Here is a 12,664-nt window from a genome sequence, read left to right on the forward strand (position 1 = left end):
GACTTTTCCCCAAATAATTAATGAACACATTAGGTCGAGAACCACTGCTGTATACTTACCAAATAAAATCAGTTTAATCTAGCCATTTCAATATTAGACCAGTTACCATGATGGAAAGAATCTTTATGGCTTCACACTACAAACTACTCAATCAATGTAATAGTATTAGTCTCTGAACAGCTTCCAACCAGTTTTATTTTAGTTTTGAGATTTCTCCAGATGCTGGTCTAAAAATGATATACATCCATAAACTATATCTGATGTAATTCCACATTTAATAAGGGGTTTATATTTTTACCAACACTCAACTTTCAATAATCAATGTTTATCTTTGCACAATTGACCCATTCCAAGCCGTCCTCTTAGCTTGACCATTGAAAGCAACATTTCTGATGGGGCCAAAAACTGAAATCTTTTAATAGCAGTTATGGAGGGTCAAGAAATGACAGACCTTGGGATAAATACAGTCCCACCGTTTCAATAGGCAGATTATAGAGTCCAAATTACAAAGTCTCATCTCAAAACGAGGGAAACTTGCAAACAAGCCTCAAGCCCTTGTATAAATATCCAACCATGTACTGCAAAAATTACTAAGACAGGGACCAGATTCAAATATGATGGATTTATTGAAAAACAGTGACGCATCCAGAAGATTGATCCACAGCTTAGAACTGGATGACCTGGCCCTGGAAGAGAACAAAGGAAAAGGAGTGTTAGACTAAAGGCCAATAGGCAGCAGAGCATGGGGCCAAAGGTCAATATGACAAAAAGGTTTAAGAATAGCACTGCATCAGGTTATGGCAGCTAAAAACTAATAATCATACTATTGCCCATGAATTTACACCAGAATACAATCCGATGATTGAACATTTCAAAACAATCTGAATATTTTAAATATACGCTTCAGAGTCTATGACATGTTAAAGTATCTACATATTATATATTGCCAAATGAACTACTAAACGAAGCCTTTTGTATACACTTTTGAAATCTAATGAACATTGTTTTCCAATTGACTGTTGTGATTAATTATGTGCTACAGTCTCTAGACGACCATCCCCTTAATTATGAATGCATGGAATGTCTTTAGCATCACATATGGCCATTTTGAAAAGGAGCTAAAATGATCTTGTGATGGTGAAAACACATTTGGAAATAACATTGCAATGCCCAATAAGCTTCATTAAATGCGATTTCTCATAAATGTACTTGCTTTTGGTGTAATTGCTTTCTCACCTCAAACAAAATACACCAGGGTTCACTAGGAAGCGGTCTGAGACCACCTCAAGAGTGGAACAGGGTGCCATGTTTGATTCAAGTTACACATGTCCCTAACAGAACTGTAGCAGGAGGGGAAACGTTCCTGGGGTCAATTCAACTGGACAACACGGGTGTAAAAAGCCCAAGCCTGTGCTCAGGCAAGTCTGCAATTTTTACTGGGTTTAAGGATAGGAAACTTCAGCTCCATCCAAAAATAAAAGCATGGCACCAGAGTACCATGTGTGTGACAATCCATTACAAAACTGTTGTCCGATGCTAGAAATCAAGTTACAAAGCTTAAAGGAAAACCACCATAAAACATAATGTACGTCAATGTGTATCTTTGCTCTTGGACATTCAGTCAACATCTTACATGGAACTCAAAACTTGTGGATTATACAATCCCATCAATATACAGTCCCGTCAATAAATCTATTCTGCATATAACGCCTCCACGGCATCCAATTAACATCTCTAGCCACCATACATTACCCGAGAATGAATAGGTGGCTGTTCAAAATTCCTTGGCATTACTTAGTCATCTACCGTTTGTGGGGCATCCAGGACAGCTTTTGCCAGAAGTAACACCATGAACTTCAGTTGCATCGACCTCAACCCTAGTTTCCTACCAGAGCAGCAAGACGACCTGAAACAAAGCTTGCTTACCTTTCTCTTCTTGTCACCACCCAACTCAAAGTGCTTGCATCTTTTGATGGGCATCATTTTCTTGGATCTGCAGTTGGGCTCTATGCACTCTAGCCTCAGCACAATCTTCTTTGTGGTCTTAGCCTGGAATGTGGAAACAGTTTATCGATTAGTGCACAATTCTGACAACAGGTTAACCTTAAGCCCTAGCCATATTTTGTCGTTTTGACAGGGTTAGGGTCTTTAATCTTGGTTACATTTGAACAAGAAACGCAACATTAATTAACACGTTCTGTACAGTATTCATCCATTTATGGCGCGATATCAATCTCGTACCGGTCCGCTCTGGCTTAAGGGGTTAACAGTGTGGCAACTATTTGATTAAGGCCTTGTCCAGACGAAAACGATATTTTTCGTTTTCATTTAGTTTATTTAAAAAAAAAAAGTTTCCGTAAAAACGAAATCGTCAAGAAATAAGTGCGTGCCACAAATTTACAAAATAAGTCTTTCCTGTTTTAGACGTCGCTTTTATTTTGACAGCCCCCGACCGGAAGTGTTATCGTTGTCAGTTATCGTCCGGTTCTGTGATTTTGAGCTAACGTAACGTTAGTTTCCAAAGGAGTGGAGAGCGAGAGACCGCGGCTCAAACTACCTGTGTTGTATTAAAGTAATTGATGTTTAACTTGTCCCCGTGTCTAGTCATTTTAACTAGCAAACGTTGGCTGTATTTAACGTTACCTCAGGATACCACTGTATTGTATTTAGTTGGTTAGCTAATGTTGATAGCATTTTGAAGAATCAATGCTAGCTGGCTGGCTACAGCTCAACACCAGCCATGGGAATACCATTTACTGAATTATGGAGGCTTTTTAATCGTCAAGGTAAGAGGATTTGTCATGATCAACTGAAGGCGTATGCTATGGAACAATATGATTTGCTTGGCTACTACTTGGGTTTTCAGAAAAAGGCCAGCTATGTGACGCTAATCTCTAGCTAGTATCGTGTATTGCATCACAGTAGCCTCCCGGTGTTTAATTAATAAACACTTCTAGCCAGGACATACAAGAGTCATGTTTATTTTTTGTTGGCTGGGCTTGCGCATGCGGATTAAGGGAGATGTCAATCTGTTGTAGTACAGGCGCAGTACATTTACTTTAGCTGTAAAAGCCCGATCAAGCTCAATAGCTTCTGTAACACGAACGCAACTACTCTGATGCCATTGTTGTTGTGATGTAGGAGTTTGCACACGCGGGGTAAGGGAGAGGTGGGCTATCGCGTCAACTGTTCAGGAAAAGACTTTCATCTGTTGTAAAGATGGCAACGCAAGGAGAGAGTATTCTGAATTGCGCACTCTGGGAGGCGGTTTAAGAAAATAGCGTCTTCAGGCTGCCAGAACGCAGTTCCGTGTGGATGAAAGGTGCATACGACCGAAATCAGTTTAGTCTGGACATGGCCTCAGACTTATTTCCAGTTAGGTTACAAACTCACGAGATTTAATGTAAACAGAAATGAGAATCATCAAGTTCCTGCCACACTTGTACGGGGAATAGGACAACCAATGTATAGAAAGCATCATGTTTCGGCATGTAGCCATCAGGGTCATACAAGGAAATACGATGAAGGCTATGTGGCTAAACGCACCATGATGAGGGCCATGTGGCTAAACGCACCATGATGAAGGCCATCTGGCTAAATGCACCATGATGAAGGCCATGTGGCTAAACGCACCATGATGAAGGCCATGTGGCGAAACGCACCATGATGAAGGCTATGTGGCTAAAGACCATGATGAAGGCTATGTGGCTAAAGAGCCCATGGTAAATGTGACAAATCCAAGATAATACACCATGATGTGCCTAGTCTTGTGGCTTCCACAAATGGAACTCTTCCTAATCATTCCATGAACATTAGTTCAAGTTTCAAGTTTCTTTAATAGTTGTCATACAGAAGTACAGAATACTTTTATACAAAATGCTTCTTACTGTTACGCTCCAGAGACTGTGCAAGACAAGATAAGTATGAAATAAAATAACATATAGCATGTAAATTAGAAGTAAAAAAAAAAAAAAAAAAATTGTCACAGTGTTCAGTATAGACATATGTACAATGTTCGATGCAGAATAGACGTAACTTAGTTACCATATAATATACAATACTATGCAGTGTACTAATATACAATACTATATAGTGCAAGGCAGAAATGGGATGGGGTGCAATTTAGGTACAATTTACAGTAGGTGTACGAGTTGTAGTGCAAATCCTTTATCAATAAATATAAAGTGTGTTTGTGTGATCTAAAGTGTGGAGAGTGGGTGCTGCAGTGTGTTGTTTGTTTAAGTGAGTGTGGGTGTGTGTGCTGTGTGCATTTGATGGTTGTTGCATAGTGTTTATTGTTCGTTTAGCAGCCTGATGGCCTGGGGATAGAAGCTTCTTCTGAGTCTTTCTGTGCTCGCCTTAAGGCTCCGGTATCGCTTGCCTGACCGCAGCAGTTCAAAGAGGCAGTTGTTCGGGTGGCTCGAGTCCTTAATAATTCTCTTAGCCTTCCCCCTGCACCGCTTGTTGTAAATGTTCTGGAGGGTGGGAAGTTGAAGGTGAAGTTGTCCCAGTCATTCATTTTCAGTAGAAATGCTCACCTTTTTTCTGAAGATGGGCTTGGTCTGACCACCGTAACCGGACTGCTTTCTGTCGTATCTCCGCTTACCTGCAATTAACAAGCAGTTTAGCGTCAATTCATGGTGAAATGACCAGCCAGCAACGTAGCGAAGGCTGTAATATACCAGGACAGGGAAATACAATCAACTTGTGGTTTAACAAAAAATTCCCATGTGAAAGTGTTGACATCTGCTTGGGTAATGTTGCACTAAGAAACGATTCCCTGTGTATTACCCTAGGCCTAAAAGAAAAATTCGTTCTTTGGTTCCTGTTGGTTGTCAGTTAAGGCCAGTGGTGGTCCCACGCGGTACCACAGTCCCAGCACAGCAGTTTTCTGAGCAGAAGTATGCGCACACAAAAATGCGTTCTCGACTCGTCGCGCGCCAAGTACCGACACTTATCACCTAGACTTTGCATAATAATAGGATACCAATAACATAACAAAGAACGAGAAGTGCAAAACCAAAATACAAGCCCTGTGGGCGTTTGCTTGATCTGTGGAGCTCTCACTGAGTATGTGACAAATGGTCCCGACTGGAAGGATGAGGCATTAAGTCGTGCTTCAGAAGGAAACTGTCCTTCTGTAAACTAAGTTACATTGTTAATTTAGATTATATTTACTTTTCTAGTTTAAGTTAATTCAATTAAAGAAATTGTAACTACAATTACATTTAAAACATAGTTTGTTTTTCAACCATACGTTTACAATATAATTTTATATATTGAAGGCTACATCCTGCTAACTTTTTCAGCTTCTCTATTTATTTACAAAAACTTCCTATACAAACATGTTTCCTACTATTTATGCATAATCATCATCTGTTCTGTGCGCACGCGAGGGAACATGTATGCGCGTGCACAATGCACATGGCGTCCAGGCAGTTCTGATATTACGACTGCACCCCTGGTTATTTTTTTACTCAAAATAAATCGACAGCGTGTATATTTTCCCTAACGCACTTTCACTATCTGATTGGCCACTGACGTTTCTCTCAGCGCCAATCGCGCGATAGAACTAGGCTTTAGCTAGCAGGCTGTTAAGAGGCAGAACTAGGCGTAACGCGATTGGCGCCGAGAGAAACGTCAGTGGCCAATCAGATCGCGGAACGCGGAAGTGAAAGTGCGTTAGGGAAAATATACACGCAAATCGGCAGGGTCGGCAACCGGAACCAAAAATTTTTTTAGGCCACATGTTTTACTCACCCTGTGCATAGAGGGAATCCTTTCCCTTCTTGTACTGTGTCACTTTGTGAGGCTGGTGCTTCTTGCACTTCTTGCAGTACGTCCTGCGGGTCTTTGGGACGTTCACCTTTAGGAGAAATGAAGGATAGTTTAGGCAGATAGAAAAACACGAGCAAACACGTGGTAGTATTAGGCCAATAGTTGACGCTAAAGTAAAATAAGCAAAGTACTATTTTCATTGTACGGCGTTTAACTATACATTTTGAATGTTACCTTTGGGAATATAACGTTAGCTTAGGGCGAGGTGAATGAAAACGTCACGCTAGGAAGCATTACTTCAGCTAATGCCTAGGCAGCAGTTTAACAAAATGTAGCCCAATGTCAAATGCACGTCTCGTTGTGGGGATGGAGAAGAGTGGCCTTGCAACACGCTAGCATTAGCACTGGTACAACAATTACAAACTGATGAGGAGATTTGATAAAAATTGTTTCAGTCAGTCAATCAGTTTATCGCCGATATGTTATAATGCACTGCTTCCATCGACTGGTGGTATGATAACGTAGCATTAATCGTAGTCAGACCTGGGACAGAGGGGTTAGGGATGACAATGCTAGAGACGTTCGCCGTTAGTGGACTGGACCAACACTTGTTTATAGTCTATTAGATAGATAATCGAATCTCATGACAACTAATACTTCACTGTTAGTGTGCATCGAAAGCATGTTTAGACATATAGCACAACTAAACGCAACACTGCTTGTTAATTTTATAAGATTGCAGTTGATTGTTCAAATTGTATTCGTAGGTGTATTCCATACCATGGTGGTGACGACCCGATCCAGCGGAAAAGAGAGAGCGGCAAGGCGGAAAGAGTTTTTATTGAAAACCTGCTACGTGATGAGGTGCAGGATTTCTAAAGTCTGCCACCTACTGGCCCGTCATGTGAGGAAGACACGAAGTTAAGGGAAATAATATGGATATATTAAGCGTTTATTATTCATTATGAAACGTACAAAATAAAAAAATATATATAATAATAAGCATAGTCCACCACCAAAAATGAGAAAATGAATGCATGGAGACATGTTTTTCAGTCTCAAGTTGACTTGCTGATTCAGAAATGCGGCTAGGTTTGGTAATCACGCGGCAGGAACGCGTCTCTACATTTCGTAGCTCCATTTCTGCAGAGTGCAGACCCCTCTCTGATTGGTTGAGCTCCATTTCTGCAGACCCCGCTCTGATTGGTTGAGCGCGCGCATGCGCATGAGCCGCCACAAGCTCCTCCAGGAATCGAAACTCCGTTAAGCTCCAGAGAGAGAGGCTGAAAACCCACAGTTCTTGCCCGACGGATGGGAACCGAATCCCGGATCCGAGGTTTCTGATGACTACCCCCAAAACATGGAGGTATTGATTACGCCATAACGAATCATTAAAAAAATACTATTGACAGGACCTAAATAACTTATGTACATATACCGATATGCCCTACTCTGTTTACTTGTTTTATTGCACAATGTCGTTCTATTGGATTCTATTATATGTTATTACTATTGTATTATGCACATCCTTGCGGGCAAGACCACTCACATTTCATTGTAAACTTGTATGCAAATAAACAACTTGTGACAAATAAAACTCTTGACTTGACTTGACCACCAGCCTCTCTCTGGGTTAATTAATCTAAATGTTATATTGTAACTGTCTAGTTAGGCATTAACTGTGTTAATCTAAATGTTATATTGTAACTGTCTAGTTATTGATTGATTGATTGAATTGATTGAAAACTTTATTAACAGATTGCAGAATGGGTATAGTACAGTACAGCTCAATACATACAATTGTTAAGGGGATGTAGACCCCAGAGAAAGACTTTCGTCTTGTTTACATCAGGGTCCCCCATTTTCAATTCATCGTAACATATATGACATACAGATAGACAGTACAGTTAGGCATTAACTGTGTTAATCTAAATGTTACATTGTAACTGTCTAAAGCATTAACTGGGTTAATCTAAATGTTACATGTATTGTAACTGTCTAGTTAAGGCATTAACTGGGTTAAGTGGGGAGTGCGTCATGGTACAGTTACAGTAAGTGGGGAGTGTAAACAAGTTGAACGCGTCACGTGAAATAACGTGATTGATTGATTGATTGATTGAAAACTTTATTAACAGATTGCAGAATGGGTACAGTACAGTACAGCTCAATACATACAATTGTTAAGGGGATGCAGACCAGAGAAAAACTTTCGTCTTGTTTACATCAGGGTCCCCCATTTTCAATTCATCGTAACATATAATATGACATACATGACATACAGATAGACAGTACTGCTACATCTATACATTTATGACATACCAGATTTGCAAATACAGTACTGTTTGTGATACCAAAAGAGTCCAGAAAAAAAAAGTATATACATTTGACGTAGAAACTGTACATTGGATTGGGTAGGTGGGGGGGGGACTGTACATTGGAGGTGGTTGGATGGGTGGGGGGGGGGTTGGGTAGGAGTGGGGGGGGGAGGTTGGGTATGAGGGGTGGGTGGGGGACACTGTACAACGTACATAACTACGTACATAACTGTACGTTATGTGAATAAACCTATAACATTACAATGTACAGTACAGCTGGCTGTGTTGTGAATAACGTTATGTGAATAAACCTATAACGTTACAATGTACAGTACAGCTGGCTGTGTTGTGAATAACGTTATGTGAATAAACCTATAAACCAAACATACAAACCACCATTGACCTCATTTTGACCTCTGACAAGTCAATGATCTCCAATAAAGGGGTGATAGCATGTGGGTTAAGTGATCATTATATGATTTTTTGTACCCGCAAAAAGCTAAAACAGAAGGCCGGCTGTCACAAAACAGTCACATCTAGAGACCTCAAAACTTACTCTAGAGAGGCCTTTAACCTAGAACTGGGGAGCTTGGACTGGTCAGATGAACTCAGTGGTACACAGGTTGAAGAAACATGGCTTGGATTCAAAACCAAATTCACAGCAATACTCAACAACATGGCACCCATAAGAACCACCAGGGTTAAAAATTGCGCTGAGCCATGGATGCACACTGAAATACTGGCCACTATGAAAACCAGAGACAAAAAATGCTCTGAACTTCATAAAAGTCAGACAAAGCTTTCCAAAAGCTCAAACAGTGAACTCCAAGCCCACGTGGTTGAACTAAAAATTAAAAGAAACAGACTAAGAAATGACATAAACACCATGATCAGAACCGCAAAAAGAAATTTCATCAACGACAAAACGGAGGAAAACAAAAACAAACCCTGCGAACTTTGGAAATTACTCAATAATCAACTAGGCTGCAGTAAAAACTTAAAACCAGATTCTCAAACATAAACATAAAGACGGACAACACGCTCATCACAGACAAGCTGGTTGTAGCCAATTACTTAAACATCTTCTTCACAAACATAGCCACAACACTGGTAAACAAACTACCCTCCCACTCAGGGCATTATGGGGTAGAACACATAGTAGCATACTACAAAAACCTAGGGGTCCACAAAGACGACTTCAAACTTGAAATGGTAACAACCGATGAGGTACTCAAAAAATTGAGCGCCCTCCAACCTAAAAAGGCCACTGGCCATGACAACATCCCCTCCAAATTCCTCAGAGACGCAGCAGCCGCCATCACCCCAGTCATCACACACATAATAAACCTCTCTATAAAACAGGGGCACGTCCCCAAGGACTTCAAAATTGCGAGAGTGACCCCTCTGCACAAAAAGGGCAGCAAATTAGACCCAGGCAACTACCGCCCTGTTTCTATTCTTACCTCCATCTCGAAAGTCATGGAGAAAATAGTCTACGAACAGGTCGAAAAGTACCTGGCGGAAAAAAATCTAATCTACGAATTCCAATCTGACTTCAGAACGTCCCACTCCACTGACACATGCCTCCTCTATTTGAACGACCACATCAAACAAGAGGTGGACGCGGGCAAATACTGCGGCATGGTCATGCTGGACCTACAAAAGGCCTTCGACACTGTCAATCACTCCATTCTAATGGACAAGCTAAAAGCAATTGGTTTTGATAGCTTATCAGTGAGCTGGATGCAATGCTACCTGGAGGGGAGAGAACAGATGGTAGAGGTAAACGGTACTCTATCCCCCCCCCCTCACAGTGAGCTGTGGTGTTCCACAAGGAAGCATACTAGGACCGCTACTCTTCCTAATTTATGCAAATTACATGTCGTCAGCCTGTGACTGCAACTTGTTCCTGTTTGCGGACGACTCAGCCCTGCTGGTCTCTGACAAGAACAAGTTGCAGGTTGAAAAAACCCTCAGCTCGGAACTAGGCAAAATCTGCATATGGCTCGCTGATAACAAACTATCATTACACATGGGCAAAACAGAGTCCATTCTCTTCGGTTCAAATAACAAACTCAGCAAGACCGACGGCTTCGCAGTTACAGTGGGTGACAATATTGTCACAAGGAAAGACAAAATTACCTACCTGGGTTCCATCCTAGAGGCAAATCTTTCCTGTGACAAAATGGCATCCAATGTAATAAAAAAAGTCAACCAACGAACTAGATTCTTGTACCGGATCTCCTCTCTGGTAAACAAGAATACCCTGAAGACTCTGGCAGGAGCACTCATTCAAGGGTACTATGACTATGCGTGCACCTCAAAGGCGCTTAAAACAAAATTACAAACATCACAAAACGAACTGGTCAGACTACTGCTTGACCTTACTACTAGAACCCACCTCACCCCTGCCCACTTAGACACCACTAAGGTACCCATGTACATGTCAAAATACTTCCCAAAGGTCAGTGAATACCACAACCACAACACCAGAGGGAGCTCCACAAATAATGTTAAACCCAGATTCGGCTCAAACAATGGAATAAACACGTTTCGCAATTATGCAACAACAATATGGAACACCCTACCCACAGCTGTAAAGGAATGTGAATCGCTACCCACCTTCAAAACCTCTCTAAAAGAGCACCTACGGGAGACTGCAATCCGAAACTGGCCCCTGTAAATGTCCAAACCCAACCCCCTCCAATGTACAGTCCCCCCCCCCGACCCACCCAACCCCCCCCCCCCCCCCCCCCCCACCTCCAATGTACAGTTTCCCAACATACCCAACCCCCCCCTACCCAACCTCCTCCAATGTACAGTTTCTTCCCCCTCAAATGTATATACTCTTTTTTAGAAAATTGTTTGTATCACAAACAGTACTGTATTTGTAGATCTGGTATGTCATAAATGTCTAGATGTAGCAGTACTGTCTATCTGTATGTCATATGTTATGATGAATTGAAAATGGGGGACCCTGATGTAAACAAGACAAAAGTCTTTGTCTGGTCTGCATCCCCTTAACAATTGTGTGTATTGAGCTGTACTGTATTGTACCCATTCTGCAATCTGTTAATAACATTTTCAATCAATCAATCAGTGTAACAATGAAGGACAATCTAAGCATCTTATTGGTCCAAATTCACTTAATGATAAGTGACTCAACAGATAAGCAAGCAAAACACATGTTAAATCAACAAAGAATGGCTCTAGTGTACAATGCAAATTGTGACAGATTATTCCACCGTTTAATCCACAGGGGAAGAGTTTTGAAGTATGGGAGAGGCCTTTGTCCAACGGCAGGCTGGCTCTAGCGGTGTTGAACAAGCAGGAGATCGGTGGTCCACGAGGCTTGTATGTTGACCTGTTACCGAGCTGGAACATCTGTAACCCTCAGTGTAACGTCACCCAGATCCTGCCTGTCTACAAGGAGCTGGGGAACCAGACTGCCCATAGCAACCTGCTAGTGGTCGTCAACCGCTCAGGCACGGCTCTGTTGTCCATCACTCCCATTGGCCGTGATTTCAAGACCTGTCACAAGCACTGGCAGCAAATTACCATCAGGGACAACAACACCATTGTGTAGTTTCAGTTGACTGGTCACACATGTTGCAGTTATGCACTTTATATTTGCAATTTCGTTTGGGTCCTGCCGTCTTGTCTGAAAGGGAAGCGAATGCATTTGGCAGCTTGTTAATTTTATTGTTTTTCTTCACAGGGACATCAGGTTTTAGAGACAAAGATGCTTGCATTTTACAGCCAATGTGAATTGGGATTTGAATCACTGGATTAATTTCTGAAATGTTAAAGCTCCCGGGTAGCTAATAGTTTCTGAGGAAGGAAGTACTTTTTTGTATTAGATTCTCAGATCAAATACTTAGGAGTGAGGCAGCCATGACATAAACACAAGAAATAAAACTAAATAAATGTTCCATCAAGGCCAAAGGAGAGGTAGAGAAGACCTTAAGTAAGGAGCTTCAGAGTGTGGGAACATGGCTGACCAACAAAACTTTGGATCCAAAGCACAGCTGTGAAAGTCCCCAGGGTTGAAGATCCAGGTAGGAGAGTCAGTCATTGCTGGTGAGGATTCAGTAGTTTATTTAGGATGTACCGTAGACAAACATCTCACAGGGGAGGCTAAGGCCTTGAATGCCCTTGCTAAAATAAGCCAAAAGACCAAATTCCTGGCACAAGTCTGAGATGTTGGATAGTAAAACATAGGGGGCGACAGTGGCTCGGGAGGTAGAGCAGTCGTCTGGCAATCCGGAGGTTCCCGGTTCGATTCCCGCTCCTCCCGGGCAGCGTGTCGATGTGTCCTTGAGCAAGACACTTAACCCCTAATTGCTCCCGATGAGCAGGTTGGCACCTTGCATGGTTGCCTCCGCCGTCGGTGTGTGAATGTGTTAGTTAATGTGTGCATGGGTAAAAATGTGTAACAAATTGTAAAGCGCTTTGGATAAAAGCGCTATATAAAAAAGCAGCCATTTACCATTTAAAACACTAAGGATGTTATCAGGTGCCCTGATCCAGTCATTTTGACTATGCTGCCCCCTTCTGGTACAGACTGTAGT

General features: G+C 41.7%; 2 protein-coding genes across 2 annotated transcripts; one reads left to right on the forward strand and one right to left on the reverse strand.

The window, feature by feature from the left end:
- Positions 1-602: 602 nt before the first annotated feature.
- On the reverse strand, positions 603-6,610 carry LOC311243335 (large ribosomal subunit protein eL42-like). The gene is made up of 5 exons (XM_084332527.1): positions 6,559-6,610; positions 5,761-5,866; positions 4,539-4,606; positions 1,927-2,049; positions 603-686 (listed from the first exon to the last, which is right to left on the reverse strand). The coding sequence occupies exons 1-5, from the start codon at positions 6,559-6,561 to the stop codon at positions 666-668; spliced, it is 321 nt and encodes a 106-aa protein (XP_084188653.1). The 5' UTR covers positions 6,562-6,610; the 3' UTR covers positions 603-665.
- Positions 6,611-7,014: 404 nt separating this feature from the next.
- LOC311243334 (alpha-galactosidase A-like) lies at positions 7,015-11,742 on the forward strand. The gene is made up of 2 exons (XM_084332526.1): positions 7,015-7,144; positions 11,353-11,742. Exons 1-2 carry the CDS (start codon positions 7,139-7,141, stop codon positions 11,677-11,679), a joined length of 333 nt encoding a protein of 110 aa, XP_084188652.1. The 5' UTR covers positions 7,015-7,138; the 3' UTR covers positions 11,680-11,742.
- The last annotated feature ends 922 nt before the right edge of the window (positions 11,743-12,664 follow it).

Source organism: Notolepis coatsorum, assembly GCF_963971535.1.
Source record: "Notolepis coatsorum genome assembly, chromosome: 16".
NCBI classification, from domain to species: Eukaryota; Metazoa; Chordata; class Actinopteri; order Aulopiformes; family Paralepididae; genus Notolepis; species Notolepis coatsorum.

Excerpts from the sequence above, each read along its gene's own strand:
- LOC311243335 (XM_084332527.1), bottom strand. Across the intron at positions 2,050-4,538 it reads AGCCCATCTTCAGAAAAAAG|GCTAAGACCACAAAGAAGAT; the intron begins GTGAGCATTTCT and ends TCCACATTCCAG. Across the intron at positions 687-1,926 it reads GTGGTGACAAGAAGAGAAAG|GGCCAGGTCATCCAGTTCTA; the intron begins GTAAGCAAGCTT and ends GTTCTCTTCCAG.